Genomic DNA, 26095 nt, shown 5'->3' with positions numbered 1-26095 from the left:
TGTCAAGTCCAGTTGCACTCATTTTTGCCAGTAGTATCCCACGACTACCTTATCAAATGCCTTAGATAAGTCAATCGCAATACAGTCCAATTGACCTCCTGAATCCAGGATATCTGCTATATCTTGCTGGAATCCTACAAGTTGGGCTTCAGTGGAATAACCTTTCCTAAACCCAAACTGCCTTCTGTCAAACCATTTATTAAGTTTGCAAACATGTCTTATATAATCAGAGAGAATGCTTTCCCAAAGCTTACATACAATGCATGTCAAACTGACTGGCCTGTAATTTTCAGCTTTATGCCTATCACCCTTTCCATTATATACAGGGGCTACTATAGCAACTCTCCATTCATTTGGTAAAGTTCCTTCATGCAAACAAAACTCAAGCAAGTACTTCAGATATGGTACTATATCCCAACTGATTGTCCCCCGAAACCTTATCAATTCCAGCTGCTTTTCTAGTTTTCAACGTTTGTATCTTACTGTAAATGTCATTGCTGTCATAGGTAAATTTTAATACTTCTTTAGTATTAGTCACCTCCTCTATCTGGACATTATCCTTGTAACCAACAATCATTACATACTGCTGACTGAATACTTCTGCCTTTTGAAGATCCTTGCATACACACTCCCCTTGTTCATTAATTATTTCTGGAATGTCCTTCTTGGAACCTGTTTCTGCCTTAAAGTACCTATACATACTCTTCCATTTTTTACCAAAATTAGTGTGGCCACCAATTATGCTTGCCATCATGTTACCCTTAGCTGACTTCTTTGCTAGATTCAATTTCCTAGTAAGTTCCTTCAATTTCTCCTTACTTCCACAGCCATTTCTAACTCTATTTCTTTCCAGCCTGCACCTCCTTCTTAGTCTCTTTACTTCCCTGTTATAATATAGTGGATCTTTACCATTCCTGACCACCTTTAAAGGTACAAACTCATTTTCACATTCCTAAACAATTGCTTTAAACCCATCCCAGAGTCTGTTTACATTTTTATTTACCGTTTTCCACCGATCATAGTTGCTTATTAAAAACTTCCTCATGCCTGTTTTATCAGCCATATGGTACTGCCTAACAGTCCTAATTTTAATCTCTTCCTTTTTTTCACATTTATTTTTAGTTACCACAAAAACAGCTTCGTGATCACTAATACCATCTATTACTTTGGTTTCTCTATAGAGCTCATCTGGTTTTACCAACACCACATCCAGAATATTCTTCCCTCTAGTTGGTTCCATCACTTTCTGAATCAGGTGCCCTTCCCATATTAACTTATTTGCCATTTGTTGGTCATGCTTCCTGTCATTTGCATTACCTTTGCAATTGACATTTGGTAAATTGAGATCACCCGCAACGATCACGTTCCTTTCGTTGTCGTTTCCCACATAGCTGATTATCTTATCAAATAATTCTGAATCAGCATCTGCGTTACCCTTTCCTGGTCTGTACACTGCAAAGACATCTAGTTGCCTATTATCTTTAGAAATGAGCGTTACCCCTAGAATTTCGTGCTTGTCATCTTTTACTTTTTCGTAGCTTACAAATTTTTCTTTCACGAGAATGAATACTCCCCCTCCTACCTTTCCTATCCTATCTCTACGATACACCCTCCTGTTCCGTGAGAAAATTTCTGCATCCATTATATCATTTCTCAGCCATGATTTAACTCTGGTAAGTATATATCTATTAAATTACTTACTTCTATTCCTTTCTTTACAATACTTCTACAGTTGAGCACTAACAGTTTTATGTCATCCCTACTTGATTTCCAGTTCCCTGTTCCCTTAACACCGCTGCCTAGCGCACCCTGTTTCTCTGAATGTACCTCCCTATAACCCTTCTGAACAACTTTCCTAACTTATATGTACCACTGCGGTTTAAGTGAAGGCCATCTGAGCGCAGATCCCTATCTCCTACCCACCCATTAGGGTCTAGAAATTTCACTCCCACTTTCCCACATACCCATTCCATAGTCTCATTTAAATCCCCAATCACCTTCCAGTCAGTATACCTCCTACACAGTATTCCACTGATAACAATCTCCGCTTGCTTAAACTTCATCCGTGCTACATTTACCAGATCCCACACATCCCCAACTATGTTGGTACTTATACCTGCTTGTCTTACGTTGTTAGTACCAACGTGAAACACTACCACCTTCTCCTTTCCCTCCTCCTTCTCTTCTACTTTCTTCAACATCTGCCTTAACCTAATTCCTGGATAACACTCTACCCTGGTACCCTTTCCTCCACACACTTTCCCGACATGTCTTAACGATAGAATCCCCCATAGCCAGAGCCTCAACCCTACCCACCTCATTTGATCCCCTCCCCTCCTGGTCAGTCCTATTTTTTCTGACAGCTGCAGAAGCTACTTCCTCCTCCCTTTTCTCCATCCCATGACCCTGTTCCACCTGTCTTTTCCTATCCACTACTCCACATTTCCCTTTCCTTCCTCTTCCCTTTCTCCTACTTCCAAACTTCTCGGCAACAGTTCCCTGTTCCTCATCTTCCCTCGGTTGTTCTACCTGCAGTGACTCGTACCGATTTCTCACCAACACCTGTCCTGAATTTTGATCCTGAATGGAGCCCTTAACCTGCAATCTCCTTCCCCTTAAAACATTAGACCACCTGTCTTCCCCCATTTCCTTCCAATCCCTCTATTTCACCTACTGTATCCATACATTGTTTGGAGGCATACTTTCCTTTCTGTCCTCTGAGAGCACAGTGTTTGTTCCTATTATGTTTCCTGTGCTGGTCTTGGGGAAAGCCCAAGTAGAGCAAATTATGCAGAATTAAGTAATCCTACAGAGCCTGGAGTAGCAGAGTGAACATGCAAGATATAGAGGTGAATAAAAATTCACATGAAAAACAGATATTGCTAAAAGTTTTGATACTCGGTCTGTAATCTTTATATCTATGTGCTTTAAAGATAGGGTCTTATGCTCATAATATGTGTGTTAATATATTAAGTTTATTGTTAAGTCACTTGCTTTCTTCTCAAAATAATTAACATCAAAGATGAATGTTTTTAAACATGTGTAAGTTAGTGTTTGTGTATGTATTTTATTCAGTAATAAGAGCAAATTAAATAAGAAACAAGAAATAATGAAAATCGGTACTAAGGAACGCAAAAAAACCCTGATATGGTATAGAGTTATCGGAGATCAAAATAGGTGCGATCTTTTCAACCGCGTGCGACTTCTCGCATAGCAGATGTAATTAATTTGCGAGTTAGTTTCCACATTCAATACTGTATTTGCCCTGCATTTACATAGGACTAACACATTATATTGCTTTAGGACATGTTTCATCTAAGAAAATTTCAACTAAAAATTATTTAAAAATTGGCGTACACAATAGATCCTACAAATAATGATCTATAAAAAGTAATTTAAAAACATTTAAGTCTCTGGTGTTTGCTTATGATTTGGAATGTTTCCTCTTCTTGTGATTCTAATGTAAAAAGTTCTTATTTTTGTCACAGACATCATAAAATAGTGCATTGTGATCTATATTTAAGTTTAAAAACCTGTTAATATGTGTGCTACTATTACTTATTTCACTATCTTAAAGGACGTAGCAGTGGTTGGGGGAACTCCTCTCAACCATAGTAGACGTTTTGGCATTTTGCTTCTTATCTACTGATAAGATGTGATCAAATATGGAGTCTTATCGCTTGTCCCGTTGGCTCTTGTTGTGTTGCTGGCTGTTGCTTGACTATTTGACAAATATAAGAACAACTTTAAAAACTACTTAAATTAGAAGAAGATTTAAAGTGTGTTATTTGTAGGAGCTACTGTCTGTCAATTTTAACCTCTTAGCATAAAAGCCCATTTATACTTGGGAATGTTGCTTACTTGATCAGTACCTAATCTAAAGGCTCAGATATACTCATTTCTTGTTTTTTCAGTATTTCTGTCTGATATTTATAAAATTATTACTTCACGTTCCTATTTTTGCCAAAAGATCTCTCTGACTCATCCGTAGTGGATGTCGGTGACTCAGGCAGCTTGTTTTCGCGGCCTTTCCGCATTTATTGCTATCTAAGTGTACTTCGTTTGTTGCGGGAAAATGGAGAGTGAAGAAGAGTTTGGCATTGAGTTTAGTGAGTCTGATCGGTCTGTGTGTGTGTGATGATAGAGGGAAGAAGGCACGAAGGGAATCCAGGTACATGTGTAAGGAGTGCGATGTAGCATTATGTGTTGATCCTTGTTTTAGGGCATTTCACACAGCCACAAACATATGAACAATGTCTTTCCTGTACAGTATTGAGTGTCACATTATCTTATTTGCCATTTGTTTAGTGCTGTGTTATTTATTTTACATGTAAGTTAAAAGAAGAACCCATAAAAAATATCACTAGTATACTCTAGATTTTAGCGCTTATATTTTATTGTTAAGTTCGCAAAATTTACTTTTAACAATAAAAATTTAGGTAAAAAGAAACGCAATTTTGTAAATAATTGCTATGTTAAGAGGTTAAACGAATTATTAAGTGAGGAATTATTAACTGAGGATGTCTTATAAGATGGAACATGTCCTAAAGTAATATAGTGTGTTAATCTTTTGTAAATGCAGGGCAAATGAAGTAATGAATATTAATTTGATTGGGGGTCAATATGTATTTAATTATGAAGTATAGTATAAACTGTAGCAAAAATATAATGCGACTTCTCCGGGGTTAAAAATGGTTAATTTTATATTAAAAACCATGATGTAAATCGGTTGACTTTTATAATACATATCTATGATTAAAATCAGTTGGCTGACTTATTTTCATTGTATTACCTGCTGTCCATTGTTCAAAATTATTATAAAAATCAACTACTTAAAATCAGTTTGCTTGCGTGTGGTCTATTGGGTGGTGCTTTGTTACCCATCCTGCATGCTTTGAATCATAGAAAAATTGTGTTTTACGGTACCTTATATAGCGTGGATGAGAGATCCTTACTTTATGCTTGCCAGGGATTCAGCAGTCCATTCCAAAAAGTTCTATGTGATAATAAGATTGAACCAATGTGGATGTAAATTGAGGTTAAGTGCAAGTAGTGGTTAAGTCTGAAACAATAATACTAGTTTGAAAGGCCTAATTATAGCATACATTCATCCAACTCTGGTAAATATATTATGCATGGTAATAAAATCCGACAAATAGTGAATGAAAGTTGAGGTTATTCAGTATAAGCAGTGATCACAGTTCAGTGATGACTGTAGTTGTAACCATAATTATTTACATATTATAATCTAACTCGTGCATAAATGTTTTTATGATGATAAGATAGAGGGAACTGTGAATGAAAGTTGAGTTTATGTAGTTAAACCCCTCCAAGTAGCGAGTCTTGTAAATACAGTGAAACCTTGATTCTCAGTTTTTGGAGGGACTACGAAAAAACTTACAACACCGGAAAACGGAAAATCCGGTAATGAATGAACCATCAACTATGTGGCTAAACATCACAAAAAATGTAATATGTATACTTATAATCTCACAAACACCCCTAAACCGAACCAAACCACAGCCCCAGTGGCCTTCCGCCTACCAAGTTTAGTATAAACTATAGCAAAAATATAATGTTACTTCTCTGGGGTTAAAGATGGTTGATTTTTGTATTAAAAACCATGATGTAAATCATCAGAAGGCCTACAGATTACAAGGTGATGCATGGTCAGTGTCACAAATCCTCTTGGCCGTTATTCCTGGCTCTCTAGACCAAGATCGCCATGTCACCACCTGACCATTAAATAGTTCCTCAATTAAAGGTAATTGTGGAATGAGTGAACTTGGAACCAGCCCTCATATCCAGGTAAAAATGCCTGACCTGGCCGGGAATCGAACCCAGGCCCTCCGGGTGAGAGGCAGGCAAGTTAGACCGTGGGGCTGGCTTCAAACATTAATTACCGGTACGCGACTTAAAAATCTCAAAATTCTACATTCACTTTTACCGGGAAAACTTCGTCAGTTTCTTCTGAAAAATTCTTTCAGTTCAGCAACTTTGATCAGCCAAACTCTTCAAAAAATCTAACACCTGTAAAGCCAAGCCAAAAAATAATCGACCACAAGTAGTTTTTTATTCTCTATTCTAATAAATAAAGTCTAGTGTAATAAAATAAAGCACATCAGATACAAAAGCACCCAACATGATGGCGAAATCGCTTTTTTTTTAATCTTCCATTGTAATTTAGTCACTGGTATACTGTTCGTAGTCAGTTTATGAAAATCCTGTACCGCTTAAATTAGGCCTACATAGACTTTGAAAGGTTATGTTGACCTTGAGAAAATGGTTTTGAATGTATCGATCCTCAAGTTCTTGAATGCATTATATATTTAGTCACTGGTATACTGTTCGTAGTCAGTTTATGAAAATCCTGTACCGCTTAAATTAGGCCTACATCGACTTTTAAAGATTATGTTGACTTCGAGAATATGGTTTTGAATGTATTGATCCTCAAATTGTTGAATGCATTATATTCAATTCTGCCCGTCACTAATCAAATCAAATTGGAAATAGAAAAAATATTATTAACTCTACCGAAATTACGTTTTTTCGCGACCTTGACTCAGCTGCGAAGTACGATCGCTGCACAAGTCGGTACGACTGCGAAATGATGCAAAGTTTTTAAATGAAACGTGCGCAAAAAATTGACTGCAGTTTTTATAACATTTTAGCACAAAAATGTGACATTCCCAGTCTTGTATTAGGACCAGAACAGTAATAGGCAATCCCAAAATGTCCCATGACTTTATGTATAGTATGTAAAGTTCTGGTCTCGATAACATAATTGTATACGATAATATTAAAATACTAAATTTGTGTTACTTCAGAAGGAGCAATTTCGATTCCTGCCTGATAGCCTACCGGTAGTGACTATACAGTGCCCTGAGGGAAGTGCCGAAAACTTGTTCGGTGATATACTCGAAAAGAAGTAAAAAATAAAAAATAAACATGTAACCCTGGACATAATGTAGACGTTTTGCAAGTACGAACATTTGACGAAACTCGTTCAGTCTTCAGGTAGAGCTGCCAAAATGCGCTCTGTCTCCTTCCACTTGTGGACACACTCTGCTTTATGATTTCCAGGGATTCTCTAAACAATCCACCCGAATGCGATGCTAAGATGGTTCCTTATGCAAGTTCACCGCCGGTCGCTTTTCCAGTATGGTACAGCAGTCTGCTTCCTCAAATTACCGCAATGACGGCATGTTATCACCAAGATCTGTAAGTATGCCGTGGCCATCCTTTTGTGAGATACAGTTTCTTGAAAAAAACGGGTCATGGAGGATTTAGCGTTGATGGGACTGAAATTTCTGGACGGTTGATGTGGGAAATCGTTTCTTTGAGGAACGGATAATGGGGGATTTTTACAACGTGATTTAATTAGGGTTCTACTGTATCCGTTTAGCACTGGTTGATGACTAATGAGACATAAACTTGAAATTTAAAGTTCAAGTGTATGGAACGTTTAATTGATAAGATAACTACATAATGAACACCAAAACAAAGACTGACTACCAGCTTAATTAATAATTATTAATGCTTATAATGCTTAATTACTAAATATTAACAAGAAAGAAACTCGTAAAAATGAGCAAATTCACTGCATCGGCAAGAACACCGCCACGCATCAATGTACAGGAAGCTCTTCTTGCCAGTCGGTTGGATGTTAGCTAAATGAATGAAGCCATGGTTGTTCGTGTGGTTGTCTTTAATGCATAAGTATTGATTAAGAATTGAGACTGAACTGCTTTTGAAGTGAGAAGTGAAGCGCAACAGCATTAGATGACATAATGTACATGTAATGTTTAATATGGAAATAACATTAATTTACACATATGAAGTATTTGTTCCAGCTCATTTCCCCAAGTTTTTTGTTGTTAATTTTTGTCCCAGTTCATTTAAGATAGAGTTAAGTACTAATTTTCTAATAGAAGGTTCACTGTATCGAGTGTGTTGTACTGTACTGGTAAAATTGTCGCGAGAAATTTTTAACTTATCACTTTCAGTCCTGGTAACTTTGCTAGCCTGTGGTTCCTGCAGTCTGGCCATTTTTGGAGTCTACTGGCAGTTACAAAATGCATGAAACAAATCTTTTTATTTTCAAAACCCATTCACAAATAAGCACGAAATGCAGATATGTATATATATATGTAAGTATAAAAATCTGTTCTTGCTCATAGCGTTTGGAAATAAAGGTGTGGCGATAAGTTCATCTGAGCTCCAATATAAATGCAAGAGTGGTTTCTTGACTTGCCGTGTTATCCATAAGCATTTCCCCCAGCAGATATGTCTCTCCATTTCAGATTTTTTGGAGATGTAGCAGTTCGTGGATTTTGTCTATAGTACTCGTTCATCAGCTAGCCTTTGAACATTTGTCAGTCATGAAAAGAGCAGCAAATTGTGTAACATTCGAGGGTTCCGCAACCTCGCATCTAACCCCTGTATTAACACTGAAGTTTTCAATTTGAGGAGCTGTGTCCTGAGTGGGTTTAAAAAAATGGTTCAGCACTACGATATACAGATATATCAATACCATTTACAGTTTCATCGTCTTCACTACACTCAGGAATATTTACACTCATGTCAGGAATGGGCTGAGCACCTGTACTTACATGTCATGGCTTTCTTCTCTCTTCATACTCATTATCGTCATCACTGCTAGTAATAAAATCATTCAGAGATTCACAATCTAACTCTCCACTAAACTCAGAATCACTATCCGCTAATATTTAATGTATTTCTTCTTATAGAGTGATTCATAAACATTCCGAGTGTGCCTCGCCATCTTTACCAATCAGTTACTCAAACCACATGGATTAAAATTATCTTATATAGCAATACGGTGCCGGTAATATAGGAACAAAGAAGGTCCTCTGATAGCTTCAACATTCAGCTTCAAGTAACAATATTGCTGACAATATCTACAGTCTGCAGAAAGAATTATCACACTCTGAACTGAACCGTGCACTATATCGAGAAAAGCCGATAGCGAGCCCTTCGTAGAGTCAGCTGTCCATCAACATAACTCGATGGCAGGGCTAAATGTGTTAATATGAGTAATCCAGGCTGAAAACTGCATCCAGTATGGGGAGGATTTAAAAAACTTCCCACTTAAAGTGGAAAGGACATGAAAGTTGTTTGAAAATCATGTGGTTTAGAAATGCAGGGATTAACTGCTAGAATGAAATTACATATTCAGAAATGAAACAGCACGGAATGTAGTTAAGAAAAAATGTTGATACTGCAACATCTGGCAACGAAGATCAAAATTCAGAGACAGATCCAGTAGTTTCACCTTCAGCATCAAAACAAGAGATCATTAATTATGAATCAGGTTTTCACTGAGCGACACTCTTCAATAATTGAGCAAAGTCATATTAGTCCCTTTGTTGTCCAAACTAGTGAAATGTAAAAAGAGGACTGAGATAAACAGGTTGCAAAATTCAGTTATGTTCTACTCCGTTAATAATTCAGAATGAAGATGAATAATAAGTATGTTGGTACCTGGCAGGTTTTACTGTAATTATTATAAACAAGCAGTGGTTTCGTTGAGATATACACATTTCTTAAATTCATGTAGTTTTCTTTTTTTATGTACATTTTGTTACATTATAGAGTATTTAGCTGTAGACTAAATTTGTTTACAAATGCAAGCTCTTCAATAAAGAAAGGAATAACTGTCAGATGCCAAGATAAATTGGTATAATTAAAGCAGTCAATTTGGTTCATAAACCTTTTGATTTAATACTTTGACATGGATTACCCAAAACTTGGGTTAGGTTTGGAGAATACTTTAATGATCAGCATTAACTTATGCACTGTTTCTTATTACTTCCATATTTCAAGATGTAATTGAAGCATTTAATTAAAGCATCATCCATTAAAATTTAAAGTTTTGCCACTAGAAGAGCTGACATGGTAAGGTGATTGAAAATTCAAACAAATTCAGCTTACGTTAAAATGATTTTCACAGCAATAAACTGTAGATTTTTCTAATGTATCATCGGCATTTCTCCGGCTCACCAAAATCCATTTCTTCCTAGTTTTAGGGTCGTTTGGCACATTTATAAACAATTTGGGGCTGTATGTGATTTATTATTGCCCATTTATAAGTTTTCTGCCTCACCTCTTGCCCAGGATTCATTTGAAGTCCAAAGAATTACACTCAGATTATTACACAGTGTACAGACATTGAATTTAACTATACCAGACACTAACATAAAGTAGAAATACGCAAAGTGTATCCTGTTTCTCACAGCACACTAAGTGTTATTTTGTCTGGTAATACAGTCAACCTGTGTGATGACGTCAGGCCAATGAGGTTGCGACCTTGTGTCACATGACATTTTTTACTTTAGTTTGGATTTTTATCATGTTTTGAGTTTTTATTTCTACATTCTGACCACATTTTTGAATTATGCATGAAATTTTGAATCAGATTAGACATTTTTCATTAAAACCCCAGATCATGCACCTTCCCTATTAAATAATAAACTAATTAGCGCATAACTATCAACTCTCAATAACAAGCCAACAAACACCTCGTTACGAACACATTACCAACACTTACGACAGCAAATCAATATAAATGAAACTGGAAATGTGGTAATTTGCGGTATCCAGCTTACTCTCAGTGACTTGGTGGCCAGCTCTCTAGCAGCATTATTGTGAAACTTTCCAATTACAGCTTTATGCTGGGCTTCACAAGTGATTGTCAAGGCTGGTATAAGAAGCGCAGGGTGTGATCCAGTCGGCTGTGCTCCAACAAAGAATGACTGTTGCAGATTTCAAGTGCACATTCTTGAGAACCCACATAACAATAACCTATGCAGCATTATTGATATCAGGTACAGAACCAAAAACTGTCACCATCCAACATTTAGGTCAATAGGATTACCTGGGTTTATTCCTCCTCCACCGGATACTTGAATTCAGCCCATACATTCACTTAATTCAGCGAGGCATTTCATCTCATGTTTCGTGACATAGCGTGCACTCAGTCTCTCCACACGGGAGTCCTGCCATCCAAACCCGTAGTGTCCCTAGCATACTTTTTTCCGTGGCACTAAAACATTACTTCATTCTCAAATGACTGTTCACAGGCATTAAAATAAATTTAGACATCCCCAACTTACAGTCCGTAATCTCATCTTATGAATGATTTAACACTAGGACCGCTGGAACATACTGTATACCTAGAACCGCCGATGCGGTCAATTTATGCTCAATACGTATAGTAACTCATTATCATCGTTTCAGATATGTATTACTAAGTTTATAAAACATTAATTATGGGATCTAACACGGAAAAGATTCAAAATATTTAATAGTTTTGCAAATGTAGTATTTTCCTAATTTATTACAAACACAAAAACGTTTCTATAAAACACACTTATCTAAAAACAAACATTGTTTTTACTTCAAATTCTTTTAGTATAAACGATAAAAATAGTTATTACTCATTATCAGAAAATAGAATTACTGTAACATTCTATTTAGTGCAATTTATGACCTGAAACTTGTTTGCCAAATCCACGTACCACAACATATTTGTCTCCTTCTTATCCTTCAGTGTATTAGCACACGCTGATGCAATCCTGCGTCTTTAGAAGCAGGAATTACATACCTTAGTTATGTACTTTGAGCAAGAATCACATACTCGCTGTTTGCACTTTCTGCAGGTAAAACTTGTCTTATTTCTGCATTTCCTCATTTGGCATTGCCTATTCTGTACATTTCCTTCCACAGGCTTCCTAAATTCGGGTTCTGTATCCACAGACTTAGGTTTCGATCCCATGTACCCCACACGAAGCTCCACTGCTACTTTCAGGATGTCATTTCGGCGACTGATCTTCTTCCCTGTCAGTGTTTGAAAATGATCTAGGAGTTGAAATGAAATGGCGTATGGCTTTTAGTGCCGGAATGTGACCGAGGACACATGATGAAGACGACACGTATACCCAGTCCCCGTGCCAGGGGAATTAAGCAGTTTCGGTTAAAATTCCCGACCCAGCTGGAAATCGAACCCTGGACCCCTGTGACCAAAGGCCAACATGCTAACCTTTTAGCCATGGAGCCAGACATACAGGAGTTGATAGCTGCCAAGTCAAGAATGTTATGAAATACATGAACAGGTTATCTTCGTATAACGGATCGAATAGTATATTTTCTTCCCATTTGATCTACCGTAGTAGAAGTATTCTGTTGCGGGAATCCTTTTGGGATTAGCTTGAAGTTCAACTTCTGAGTGCAGAGTACCCTATAGAAGGACGTTCTTGTTTCGTTTTCCTTGATAAACAGTAAGTGTGTCATTGGAATGTTTCACGAGAGTTGAGTCGTAAAGACTAGCTTTCATAGCCTTCAGAGCTTTAGGAATTTCTCTCCTTGATCGTCTAATGGTTCCAACAATATTTGAACCATTACTTTTCAACTTCTTACCAAGTTTCACTGTAACAAAGAAAGTTATCTGTAGTCACTTGTCGCCCCTTCTTTTGAAACGGCTCCACCAACTTCATTACTACACTTTCGGGTAGAGCCTCGTCACGTGGTCTGAGATCGTCTTTTCCTAGGTAAGGAAATCCACTGCACGGAAACTTTGAGTCAACGTCCACAAGAAGCCAAAATGTAATTCCAGTTTTATCTGGTTTGTTGGGCATGTACTGTAAGAATGGACACCTTGTTTTTCTTGGAAAAAGCTGCTCATCAGCTGGCAGATTTTCACCTGGAATATAAGATAATTGACAATTTTCGATGAATTTGTTCCATACTTTTGATGCTAACGCAAATGTATCAATTTCCAAATGTTCTAATCTTGTAATTCTGACGTCGAAACGCAAAAATCTTTGGATTTCTCGACAAAAATTCCTCCCCATTGTTTCACTGAAGAAGGGTGGTCCCCACTTTTCAGACCAGAGTTCATTAGGTATAGTGCTACTGGCTCCAAGTACACCACGAGCATTCACTAAGCCAATGAATGCCAAAGTTTTCAAAACTTACACTCCACAATTTGCTTCAGTTTCTGTAGAGTGTTTGATGTGTTTCAATACAGATTCATCAATAAAAAGATGACATGCACACGCTTCACTGTCGTCAGAAACATACCGCTTTGAGTATGGAGTAGGTCCTGGATTTTCTTTAAAGATGTTGTGACAAGCCATCCTGCCAGGTGTAGTCTTCACAAACTCTCCTACAGTCCACTCCATGATGTCATCTGTACCTAGTAACATATTACTTGGTCCTGGGAGGCTTGTGTTGATGCGTCCCTTCTTTCATCCAGCTTTTCCTATCGCATTTTCTATGCTGTAATAGAACAATCGGAAACTTTTAGTTCTCGGCCTACACCAGGCATAATTACAGTCTAATTGCTGAATTTCAGTACCAAGGTTGAAATGTTGACATCAAAATAACGTATATCATTAGGGAATCGTGACAGCAGAAGAATGTTCGCTACTCTCAGAGGACAGTGACCCATTAGCCGCCTTTAGAAAAATGAATAAAGAGGAGAATGATCAATGGCCGTAGATATACTATCAGAGTTCCATAGTTATGCTTACATTATTGCAGGGAGAATAATTATAAACAAATGTTATCTCAAACAGAGGAATAAGCACATGTTCTAATACATTTTATTATAATAATCAATACAGCGGTCAAAATGACCGCTCTGGCGGTTCTGGGTATACTCGTTACCTACTTCCTAACCAGTGACGCAAAATTAATTACATTTAATACGGATGATTCTGACCGGTAATCAGGAAAAGTCACTGAAGCTATTTGCAATACGACAGAAAATGTGGTCAAAGTAAGGCTTTGAAAAAGTGTAGCGGTCATTTTGACCGCTCTGGCGGTTCTAGTGTTAAAAACGTTATCTCCGTCTCTCGCCTAATTAAATGGGGAACTTTGTTTGGACCTTACGATCATCTTCTGTTCTTTCTGTTGTGCTTACTTTTAGACTTGTATTTACGACACAACATGCACTTGCTAATTATTCTTAAAACTTGAAAGCCGATCCTAATTCCCAGATTGCAAGAAAATACAAATATGTTCTAACAAATGACATTCCCATGCATATAACAATATCATTGTCACCTCCCAGTCATAATCATAAGATACTAACGCTAACATGACCACATTAAATCTTTGCCACGAACTACTGGAATTCACAATAATAAAGCCACACTTAACGTAATTAAATTATATACAACAATCTACTTCAAAGAAAAATACTCATTCATATTGCCAAAATAATCTGCATGCATATTTACATTGAATTAAATATATCTAACCACTCAGGCTGCCCCTAACATATAGGTCCTACTTTTCAGACACATGTAAATCTATCCCTATCATTTAATATTTAACATTTTTTTTTTAAATTGTGCAGAATGTCCATGTAATAATAAGCAAATTGGGTACTCGGCATTCCTAGTAATCTCGTCTCCATTCGAGCTCCCAGGAGTGGAGCCTTGGTTCAGCATCTTATCGCTCACCTGTCGATTCATGGGACTGAATTGTTCGCTTATCCAATCCAGTTACTGGGAACAGACACACACACAGAGTTATTCTTTGTTCAGGAGATCAACATTCTCATGCACTTTGTTTTTAATGCCACACTGTTCTGCCTTGGGATTTATGAATGTATTATCCAGTCTCACACCAGATTCTTTGTACCGTATTATTTGCGCTTACCGCTTTCCTTTGTGACTCAGGTTCGATATCCCGGAAAGTTTATGAAAATCTATTTCTCATATTTGCACTTACTTCACTGGGATTGTTTCTCTTTGCTCTTTTATTTAATACACTACACTGTTGATATATTCATGAAAAAGTCACTCTCACAATGGAAAGTTTTCTCGTACCTGGACATATGTGTTAACTGCACAGGGTAGATTAGTCAGATGAGCCCGTGGAAATTCCATCCCTCCCCTTTATGAACTCCCCTGCAAAATGGCGTAATTCTAGATACCTTCCCCCTCTCAAAATTGATTTCTGCTTTTTCGTGAGGTGCTAGAAATGAAGCAGTCTAGCACTCAGGTGACCAGTTATCTTATACGCTGTTTAAGACTATCCCGGGCGAAATCAGTTTGTACGTTTAGCAGTTATCATCACATATCTCTCCCCTTCCTTCAGGTGAAGCCTGGTTATTCCCTGATCTGAAGGACTTTTAGAGAGAATTACCACATGGCTCCTGGAAATTTCTATAGTTATGTAACAGGATGATCGGATGAGTTGACAGTGCGGTTAGGGGCGCGCAACTGTAAGCTTGCATCTGGGAGATATGGGTTGGAACCTCACTGTCGGCAGCCTGAAAATGGTTTTCCGTTGGTTTTGCATATCCACACCAGGCAAATGCTGGGGCTGTACTTTAATTAAGCCCACGGCCGCGTCCTTCCAACTCCTATGTCTTTCCTATTCCATCGTCGCCATAAGACCTATCTGTGTCCGTGCAACGTAAAGCAAAATTGCTGTATAACAGGATGTCTCTTCTTCTGTAGAAAATTATCGTCATAAGGTACGTCACAAACCCTCATAAAATACACTGATAATGAGCTGGTCTTTTGAAGTTATGTTCAATGTCTAATTAGTAAAATCATTAACTTGCACGGTCTCATATACGAAGTTGGCTGTGCTGTTTTGGATTTCAATTACTAAAATTTCTTCTCTCTCTCTCCATCTACAGACGACTTGTGGTTGGGATAATTCCTCCCCTCTTGTCATTCTGGGATTCCCTCGGGAAGCTAGGGACACGCCTTGGTTTAACTCCTGGTGTTCCTGCGAACTCTCCCCTAGGCAACATGAAATATATGCTCTGTTTTTAACTCTGTGGTCCTCACTTCATGTCCCTATCGGATATAGTATTCAGGGTTGAGGGCAGGCATTTCCTCCTACTTCAAATTGCTATGGTTTTCCCGCCATTACTCGGGTGGCTGATTGCGGTGGTTCCCCACTGGGTGATGGGGTCACCACATATTTATATGGCTTAGTCTCCACCCCCAATGGTGTCCAGTATGAAAGTATTGTGGATAGCCTTCTCGAAGATTAGCATCTCTGGTTTTAGAATTGTTCACTGTGTTCTTTGTACTGAATAATTTAAATACTGTAACACGTGTGTAAACATAGCAGAATTGCTAAATTAGTATAGAAATCAATTTTGATAGCTCAAATTACAAGGTACCGTAATTGAGTCATTGAAATCAAGATATATCAGTTAATTGTGTCTATCTGATTAATTATTGGTGGATGATGTCCTGCATTATTTTGTTGTTTTCAGTGCAAAATTTAACTTTGATCACAAAAGGAATGGTGAATTACATAAAAATTCTTAAAATAAACCAATCTCCGTGGCCCCAAAGGCCTGCAGATTACGCGATGTGTGCGGTCAGCACAGCGAATCCTCTCGGGCGTTATTTTTCGCTTTCTAGACTAGAACCATCCCTCATTCAGATAGCTCCTCTATTGTAATCACGTAGGCTGAGTGGACCTTGAACCAGCCCTCGGATCCAGGTAGAAATCCCTGACCTGGCCGAGAATCGAACCCGGTGCCTTCGGGTAAGAGGCAGGCACACTACCCCTACACGGCAGGGCTGGCACAGAAATTCTTAAGGAAATGGTGAATACATGAAATTTCATGAAAAATAGTTAAAATGACTAAAGTTTGTGATAGCGACTGTAAAACACTTCTTAATCATGTAATGGACATTAAAAGACCTTAACGATAAGCAAGTCTTAAATTGCATAGATTGCAGGTCATCATTAGCACCAAATTAAGAAATTCACGCCATATGAGCTGTGGTCGCACGGTGTTCTGGCGCATGAATCATATGACAAGCTCAGCTCGCAGTGCCTCACTTATCTTCATGTATTAGATACCCTTTGCAATATAATTTCTAACAATACTCACTGTAGGGAGTTGGAGGCATGTACTGTTTGTAAACAATGCTGTCTGTATTTCTCTGTGACACTGGAATTGTTGAATAACAGAATATTGCCATAAGTATTCATTATGCAGTAAGCTGCCTCTCTGGATCAGTGGTAGTGTCGGCTTCCGGATCCCAAGATAGTGGGTTCAAACCCGGCAGATTAGTCGGATTTTTGAAGGGTGGAAAAAGTCCATTCGACACTCCATGTCCTACGATGTCGGGATGTAAAAGATCTCTGGTGACACATTTGGTGTTTACCCGACAAAATTAATTAAATCTCAGCCATAGGCGCCCAAGAGAGTTTCGGTTTATTTGGTCTGCCACCTAGTGGACCTAGAGTAAAACGGAACGTCGAAATTGACGAGCAGACAGCTAGGTGGTGTCAGAATGAAATATCTGCACACGGTAGCCGAGGCCATCCGATTATTATTATTATTATTATTATTATTATTATTACTATTATTATTATTATTATTATTAAGCAGTGTAATGGTAATGCCGATGAGAGATTTAGATGGCGATTATGGCAATAATGACGTTTTGGAAAACAAATCAGTGATCGAGGATAGTGATAGCTACGGTGAAAGGTACTGAAGTGAGCAGAATATTGAACAAAGTGAGAGTGAAAATGCCACGCCAGGTTCTTCCAAACACCTGCAGCCGGTGACAAAAGAAGCGTAGTGATTGGAAATTGGAGAAAAAAATTATAATCCTGATATATATCCATTTCATGGATACAGCGGTGTTTCAGAAATACGAAAAATGTATAGTCCACCCACCATCTGAAATTGTGACGTTTTTAGAGCACACAGATCTGCTCTTTTTGAAGTTATTTCAAATGAGACATTTGTATCACAGCCAACAGTCTTTCTAGGGGTGAAGGATGGGTAAGTCATAACCTTCATTGAAATGAATGCAAAATTTGAGTGAATTATCTGCATTAGTTCTTATTTTATGCATGATTTTGTGTGATAGGTATACTCCATCTATGGGCAGGAAAATTAAATTTATTTCCACAGTCAACAATGTGGCCATTTATTGTGACTCAATGGGTTAATGGTGTATTATAGCAGTACAAATCCAATGCAAATGCCTACACCCTTGTAAGCTTCAAAACCTCCATAATGTGCCAGGTGCATTCATCTTATTATGCAGTGCAATCGCAACAAAACACAGATCAATCAGCTGCAGGTTACACATCAAGCCACTTCAAACTAACTTGCAACGCAAACAGGGACTACCAAAAATCAAAGAGGAAGAGGGAAGAGGCTGATTTTGTAGCTCACATAACAGTGCTTCCTATCACCACTGTCGAAGCAAGCTGATTGAAAGTGAAAGAGGGTACTGAACATACCTTTAGAACAACATAGCTTGGACACCCGGACTTGGGAACACTGACATCACAGATGGTAAATGCAAGAAGAAACATATCGTGAATTTCTTGACAACAAATCACCAGCTTGTAATACTTACAAAGCAGCTTGTAGAGAGGCAAAGAAGCATGTATGATGGTGAGCAGTACATTAACTTATCTGTTGAAATGAGACTTTGCAAAGTAGGAGGCATCTAATATTTCTGCAGTATCAGCAGTGAATTGTACTGTTTGCTGGTCGCTTGGAAGAAGGAGTGATCACTGATGAAGCTAGTATGAGAAGATCTTTGCTGAGGATTTCTTCCATCTACCAGTCACAAATACCAATTCTGTCAAGTGACCCATCAGACAAATTGCAGTTGCATTGTCGAGACATTTTCAATTAAATGTAGCCAAGATAACCCATTGATGTAGAAAATCGTGTGACAGGCCTGCGGTGATGAAATCAGCTGTCTGTGTAACATTACTCTTCAACAAAATACTGTTCTTAATGCTGTCCAACTGACAAATGACTGTTGCTGTACCCGTTTCTGAACTGAAAAAGAGTCTAGCTGAGTGCTAATCACTGCTCATTCTACAGGGTGTTTCAAAAAGAATGTAACTATTACAAAGTTTTATTTTGTCCAAACTATCGATCGTGCGCCTTGGCTCGGCTATTGGAGAAACGAATACATAGTCTAGTTTATATTAATAGCTGCTAGATGCCAGTTGTCTTCTGTTTTGCTTGGTAACCATCATATGTTTAAAATGGCTACTCCGCAGTAGAAATCATTTTGTATTCTCGAGTTTGTGAAGTACAATTCCATTATTACAGTGCTAAGACATTTCAGGAGGTTGAGTGATCCTCCGAATGGGTGGAACATTGCAGATATTATCGACAGTTTGTAGATATAGGATGTGTATATAAAGGAAAGGGTCCTGGGCGCCCTCGTATTCCTGAAGAAAATGTTTCGTGAATTGAAACTGCTTTCCAACATAGTCCTTCAAAATCAACTTGTCGTGCCAGTCAGGAATTACAACTCCCAACAACAACAATTTGGCGTGTTTTGAGACTTTGGTTGGTTATGAAGCCGTGCAAGTTACAGCTGTTACAAGCTCTGCGTCCTGATGACAAACGCAAACGTGTGGCTATTTGTAACGAGATTCTTGATGCTATTGACAGTGATAACACTTTCATACAATGCATCGTGTTCAGTGATGAAGCGACTTTCCATGTTAATAGTCAGGTGAACAAACACAATGTTCGAATTTGGGGCCTACAGAACCCACCTGCAGTCATTGAACATGTACGAGATTCACCCAAGGTCAATGTGTTTTGTGCGATATCCTGATCATCTGTTTACGGCCCATTCTTCTTTGATGGAAACACGGTTAACAGTCAGCAGTATCTCGCTATGTTACAAAACTGGTTGTTTCCGAGGCTGCACGAAGACATCTTCATTTTTCAACATCAGTGGAGTCTCCTAGTGCGTGAATATCTGAATGAAACTCTACCGAACCGTTCGATTGGTCGTCAAGGAGCTGGCGACTTAGCATGTCACAGCTGGGCTCCACGGTCACCGGATTTGACAACCTGTGTTTTCTTCCTGTGGGGTTTCGTTAAAGACAACGTTTATGTACCACCACTCCCACAGAACCTGGAAGAGTTGAAGAACCGGATCCGTACTGCCGTAACATCAGTGACGAAGGACAGGCTTGCCCGAGTATGGGAGCAATTTGAGTATCAAAGTGATATTGTTCATGTCGCTGATGAAGGACATATTGAACATCTGTAATCTGAACTTGAGAGGTTTTTAAATATGTATGTAAAGTTTCATATTCGTATGTCTTACAGTTTAATAAATACATGCATTCGAAATATGTATATTCTTTTTGAAACATCCTGTATACTATTATAAATTGAAAGTTTTTGAAGATGTTCTGAACAAATGGATTCATGAAATCAAGTTCAAAACCAAACAATTTTTGAAAATTTGCTTTACAACCTCGAAAATACTAAGATTAATAGTTGGCTGGTAGATCTGCCTTTGAGCAGTACTAACAAGCCATGTCCTAGATGCTGCTCAAGCAATTCACATCCACAACAGGTTGTGGCCTTTGAGTGTTTCTGTTCATCATTTTGATGGTTACTTTGGTTACTTGTTATGCCGAACCTCACAGTTAATAGCCTGAGCCCTACTTTAGAATGTCGACCCCATGCTAATATCTGAAAATAAACTTTATCTCCAATACCGAACCCAAGAGTAAATTGATCTATTGGTGCAATAGGGGCTACAGCTCTACAGAATGAACAAAATAATTTTAAATTGTGAAAATTCACTCATTCTGACAGTGTAAATTTTCATAGCTATAATTTTCTAAGTTATTGATGAATTCCCAGGCATTGATACAATTGCTACCTTGACGACACATAGACCGCCATGTTACGACATCTGTTGCAGTTCCAAACAGTGCATCTGGAAGTAGTAATAGTAGTTCCAGTGGACTGGAGCTTTACAATCTGTTAAGATTTTTCTTTCTAGATTCACTCATTACCTTATTGCAAAGCCATTGGTAAGGTACAGTTTGCATTATTTACTTTATTCATATATTGCATTTGTTTTCATCTCACTGCTACTTCCGTGTTTAGTTGAAAATGACCAAAATACCCTTGGCGAGGTGCTGTAAGATGGGGTGATTCCAATCAGGTAGTGTCAGTCTGAATAATTTCCTATTTTTGAACAATAGGAAATGTTAGCACAGCACCACAACAGTCCCATTGTTTTTTTAGTTCCAGACGAATAGTGCCAACAGTTGTCATCGTCGCTGGTGATTCTCATGTGTGCCACACTTGTGAAGGAAAGACAGCAGTCAGATAACTTTTGTTGCCGACAAGTACCTCTGTTGCAGAGTTATTAAGTTATCGTACTTTTACTCTTGCACGAACATCTTAAATACTACTTTTAATTTGAATGTCCATGGTTAACACTGTTTTGATACTATCTGTATCTAATTATAATATTGCAATTTTGCAGATTGAATCCGATCATGCATGTTGATGGAACGAACTTGAAAACAATACTCTAGCACAACCTTTCAAAGAATTAGTGCTTTATCTGCCTGGACTGCACGTTCACTTTCCAGAAACATAAAGTAAACATTACAGTCAACTTCCTTTCTCAAATGTAATTTCATATGTAACACCTTCAAGGCTGCCAATAAAATATCTACCTACTTTATTTTCTTAATTTTTGTACGATGGTAAGAAAGTAAACTAGTGTCTTAATCCCGAGGTGGTGCAGCTCTTTTCAGGCACACCCTCATTGGAGGTGAGCTGCATGTACCATTTTAACCACATACCAGTCCTCCTGCCAGTCTTAAATTTCTGGCAGAACTGGGAATCGAACCTAGGCCACTGAGGATGGCAGCTAATAGTGCTAACCGTTATGCTACGGAGGCGGACTTTACGATGGTGAAAATCATATAATTGACTTAACACACTGTTTGCTGTATCTGCTCAGTGTTATATATCGCTGATAACATTCTTGTGTGTCCTTATGTTGCAGTGCTCAGCCTGGTCCCTCTCGTGTGGCTCCTCCCACACCAACTTCAGAAGACACTACACCATTAATACCAACGGACCATACCTTTACAGTCGCTCCTCAAGGTGTGAACACAACGGTTGTGTCCACACATCCCACGCCACAACCACAGCCTCACCCTCAACAAAACGTTCCAGCTGCTCCTCTCCCTCACCAGCATGTTACTATGGGTACTTCGGACTCGAGCTCTACTGTTTCATCCGGTTCTTCTTCCACGACGACCCCGAACACATCCTCCAGTAACACATCATCGAGTTCTAGCACAGCCCCATCTTCACCAACATCTCCTCCCCCTCCTAGACCTGCTCACAATCCTACCATTTCTCCTCCACACGCTCCCCAGCACAGAGACAAACGACACAGTTTCAGTGTACTACATACAGGACACCACCACCAGACCTCTCATAGGTGAGCATCAAAGTTTTTATATGTATAGTAATTATTCTTGTGTCCTGTGAGACTGTAGTGACTATATCCTTGTTACAGACATTCAGCAGAAATTCTTAGTCCTACAGAGTCATCTGCCCCTGATTCTCTTCCACCAGAACATGCCCTTCAGGTAAGTTTTTAGTTTTCTTTTTTTGTTCTTCACTGAGTTAACACAAACGGTTTCTTACGCATGTTTTAATGAATAAAATAGGAAAATCTGGAAGGTATAGGGTTCAGACTTTCCTGATGTTTGTTACCTTACTGACTGACCTCATTAATCTATATCTACTGTGTATATAAAATAAGAGTTTTGTCTGTACATCACTCAGAATTAATAAAGAATGGTATATCGGTCGTGCCCACAGTAAGAAAATCGTTATATAATGCTGGGAAATAAAGCACTACACTCGAAGCTATAAATAATGTTATTTATACTGGGTGAAATGGTAGTTTAAGGCAAGGCCTAACAATTACTTCTCAAATAACCATGTCATTAGTTGTCCTATCGATAAATACAACACAACAGAAGTTATATATGATACAATTTCTGATAATTTATGTCTTACACAGTTTAACCATAGTACCAATATAATGGTCCATTATTGGACATTATAAATTTTCCAGCTAACTCATTCCTGGTTGCCTGTGTTTCGCCCCCGTATGCTAAGTTGGGCTCATCAGTTGGTACTTAGCACAACCACCAAGACGCATGGCTAGTGCATACCGAGGAGGCCACTGTGTAGGCTACTTGGAGCTACTGGCAGTGCCAATGCACTATGAGAGACTTTGTCTCATTACCAAAAATTGATGCCTGCTTGGCCATCAGATGATATAGATGTTGATTCCCATAGGGAACCTGAAATATTTGAGGGCCCACGGAGCCCAGACTTTGCAACATTTTTGTAACGCTACTCTTTTGTCGGAAGTCACCCAGAACAAATCGAGCTGCTTTTCTTTGGATTTTTTCCAGTTCTTGAATCAAGTAATCCTGGTGAGGGTCCCATACACTGGAACCGTACTCTAGTTGGGGTCTTACCAGAGACTTACATGCCCTCTCCTTTACATCCTTACTTCTTCTTCTTCTTCTTCATAGTACCGTATCAGGTCCCCCTGACGTTGGCGATCACTGTGGCGAATGCAGTACGATCTCTTGCTAGGTGGAAAAGTCTTTCAACGCTGTGAATTCCAGTTCATTCTTTGATGTTTCCAAGCCATGATGTTCACCTCCTCCCGACACCTCTTCGACCCTGTATTTTGCCTTGTACAATCCGCTGTAAGATGAGGTAACGGTCATTTCTAAGGATGTGGCCAAGGTAAGAGATCTTCCGGAGTTTTATTGTTTGAACGAGTTCCCGACTTGCTCATGCCCTTCTGAGTACTTCTTGGTTCGTTAGTCGTGCAACCCACGAAATCCTGAGCATCCTACGGTGGATCCACATTTCAAAGGCTTCCAAGCGTTTCACTGATATATTCTTGAGAGTCCATGTTTCCACACCATATAGCAAGGCCGACCATATATAGCACTTGACCATCCTCTGTCTAAGTTTTAAATTTAAGTAGTCATTGCAAAAGAAAGATTTCATTTTTGTAAATATTTTTCGTGCTATTGCTATCCTCTGTTTCACTTCTTTCTCGGGATCAAGTTGTTCAGTGACAATGGCACCCAGATATTTAAAAGTGGTTACTCTCTCAATCTGTCGGTTGTTTAGTTGTAAGATTGCCTCAGCATTGGCACGTCTGCTGAAGATCATGAACTTGGTCTTATTTACATTTATTTTTAGTCCCATGTCCTCACTTACTGCACTGATATTATTGAGCAGGAGTTGGAGACCTAAAAATTGTCACACAGGATGACTGTATCATCCGCATATCTTATGTTGTTAATTATGCCGCCATTTACTTTTATTCCATATTGTTGATTTTCTAAAGCTGTTTTGAAAATTTTATCCGAGTAAAGGTTGAATAACAATGGAGACAAAACACAACCTTGTCTAACTCCTCTTTGGATGGCTATCTCGTTTGTGGTTTGATTTCCGATTCGGACAACGGCCTTTTGTCTCCAGTAAAGGTTTTCAATAATGCGGATATCTTTGCTGTCAACTCCTATATCCTTTAGTTCTACAAGTTTTGGATGTTGTACTCTGTCAAATGCCTTTTCAAAATCAATGAAACAAGCAAACACTTCTTGCTGTTGATCTAGACTGTTCTGAATTAGGATGTTTAGCGCAAACAATGCTTCCCTTGTACCAAACGAATTTCTGAATCCAAACTGTGTTTCATCGAGGTCTTGTTCACACTTAGTCTTGATTCTGTTATGTATTACACGAAGGAATACTTTAAGTGTGTGGCTCATGAGGCTTATTAGCCTATAATCATTACACTTACATGCCTTTTGCTTCTTTGGCAACGTGATGAATGTAGATAACAGCCAGTCAGATGGAATGTCTCCAGTATTATATATAGTATTGAACAACTTTACCAAGAATTGGATATTGTCTTCATCAATCATTTTAAGAAGTTCTACAGGGATGTTATCTGGACCTGGTGATTTCTTGCTTTTTGAAACTTTCACAGCATATAGCACTTCTGATTTAAGAATGTCAGGGCCTTCAGAATTAGCTCGTTGGTTAGTTTCCTCACCTCTCTGATCACAGAAAAGTTCTATCAGATAATTTTCCCAAGTATTTAAAACGTCTTCTTCATTAATAATAGGCCTGTTTGTAGCATCAACCAGTACAGAAAGGTTATGTTTTCTGTACATGCCAGCTATTTCCTTTAATTTTCGATGTATATTGAACAGATCATGTTTAGACTGAAAGATTTCCATTTCCACACATTGTTCTTTCATCCAGTTCTCTTTCGCAGCACGTATTTCTTTCCTTATGTGGCGTAATTTTTTGTATTCCTCTGCATCATTTTTTACTAATCTTCGTTGTTCCATTAGTTCAAGAATATCATCTGTCATCCATTTCTTTTTCTTCATTGGATGTATCTTTTGATCTTTGTTTTGAAGAAGTATCTCTACCTGACTTTTAAACTGATTCCATAAATCATTTGCTGTTTCACAGTTATTGGTATTGATTTCTTTTAAATGCCTATTCAAATCCTGAGCAATTTTCTGCCGAGCTTCACAATTTTGCAGATTAGGTGTATTTAGTACCTTTCTTCTAGGCTTATTCTTCATGATTTTCGGACAAACTCTTACGTTAGCTATCAATGGATTATGATCCGAGGAAATATCTGCACCTGGATATGCAGCGACTCTTTTGATGGAATTTCTGAAACGCTTATTTATCAGAATGTAATCAATTTGGTTCCTTGTTGAGTCAGGATTCTGAGGATCATCTTTAGGAGCTTTCTATGTGTATAAACGACGTTTTGGAAGTTTGAACCATGTATTGGTGAGAACCATTTGATGTTCTACACAAAATTCATACAGCTTTTCTCCCCGGTCATTGCATTTACCAAGCCCAAATTCGCCTACCAAGTCGGAACGACGCCCTTGACCAATTTTTGCTTTGAAATCACCCGTTATGACAGTTATTTCATCCTTCTTCAAGTCTTTAAGAACAGTTCCAAGTTGTTCATAGAATGTTTCTACTTCGTCATCGTACTTTTTGTCCGCTGTTGGTGCATATATCTGCAAGATGTTTACGTTAAAAGGTGAGCATGAAAGCTGTAATAACATGATTCGATCAGAGACTGGTACAAAGTTGCTGACATACTTCGTAAGTTCAGAATTTATAAAGATTCCGACTCCATTTCTATGATCTTTATCATTATCTTCGCTACCA

The 26095-nt window shown here is 38.3% G+C and overlaps 1 protein-coding gene across 1 annotated transcript in view; it reads left to right on the top strand.

The window, feature by feature from the left end:
• Positions 1-26095, top strand: part of POSH (Plenty of SH3s) — a 311783-nt gene that overhangs the window by 54599 nt on the left and 231089 nt on the right. The window contains exons 6-7 of the mRNA XM_067143214.2: positions 21837-22280; positions 22359-22431. Coding sequence (XP_066999315.2) covers positions 21837-22280; positions 22359-22431 — 517 coding nt within the window. The remainder of the gene's footprint in view (positions 1-21836; positions 22281-22358; positions 22432-26095) is intronic.

Source organism: Anabrus simplex, chromosome 3 (genome assembly GCF_040414725.1).
Source record: "Anabrus simplex isolate iqAnaSimp1 chromosome 3, ASM4041472v1, whole genome shotgun sequence".
Taxonomy (NCBI): Eukaryota; Metazoa; Arthropoda; class Insecta; order Orthoptera; family Tettigoniidae; genus Anabrus; species Anabrus simplex.
The sequence above is the reverse complement of the archived record's forward strand: the minus strand, read 5'-3'. Positions and strand labels throughout refer to the sequence as shown.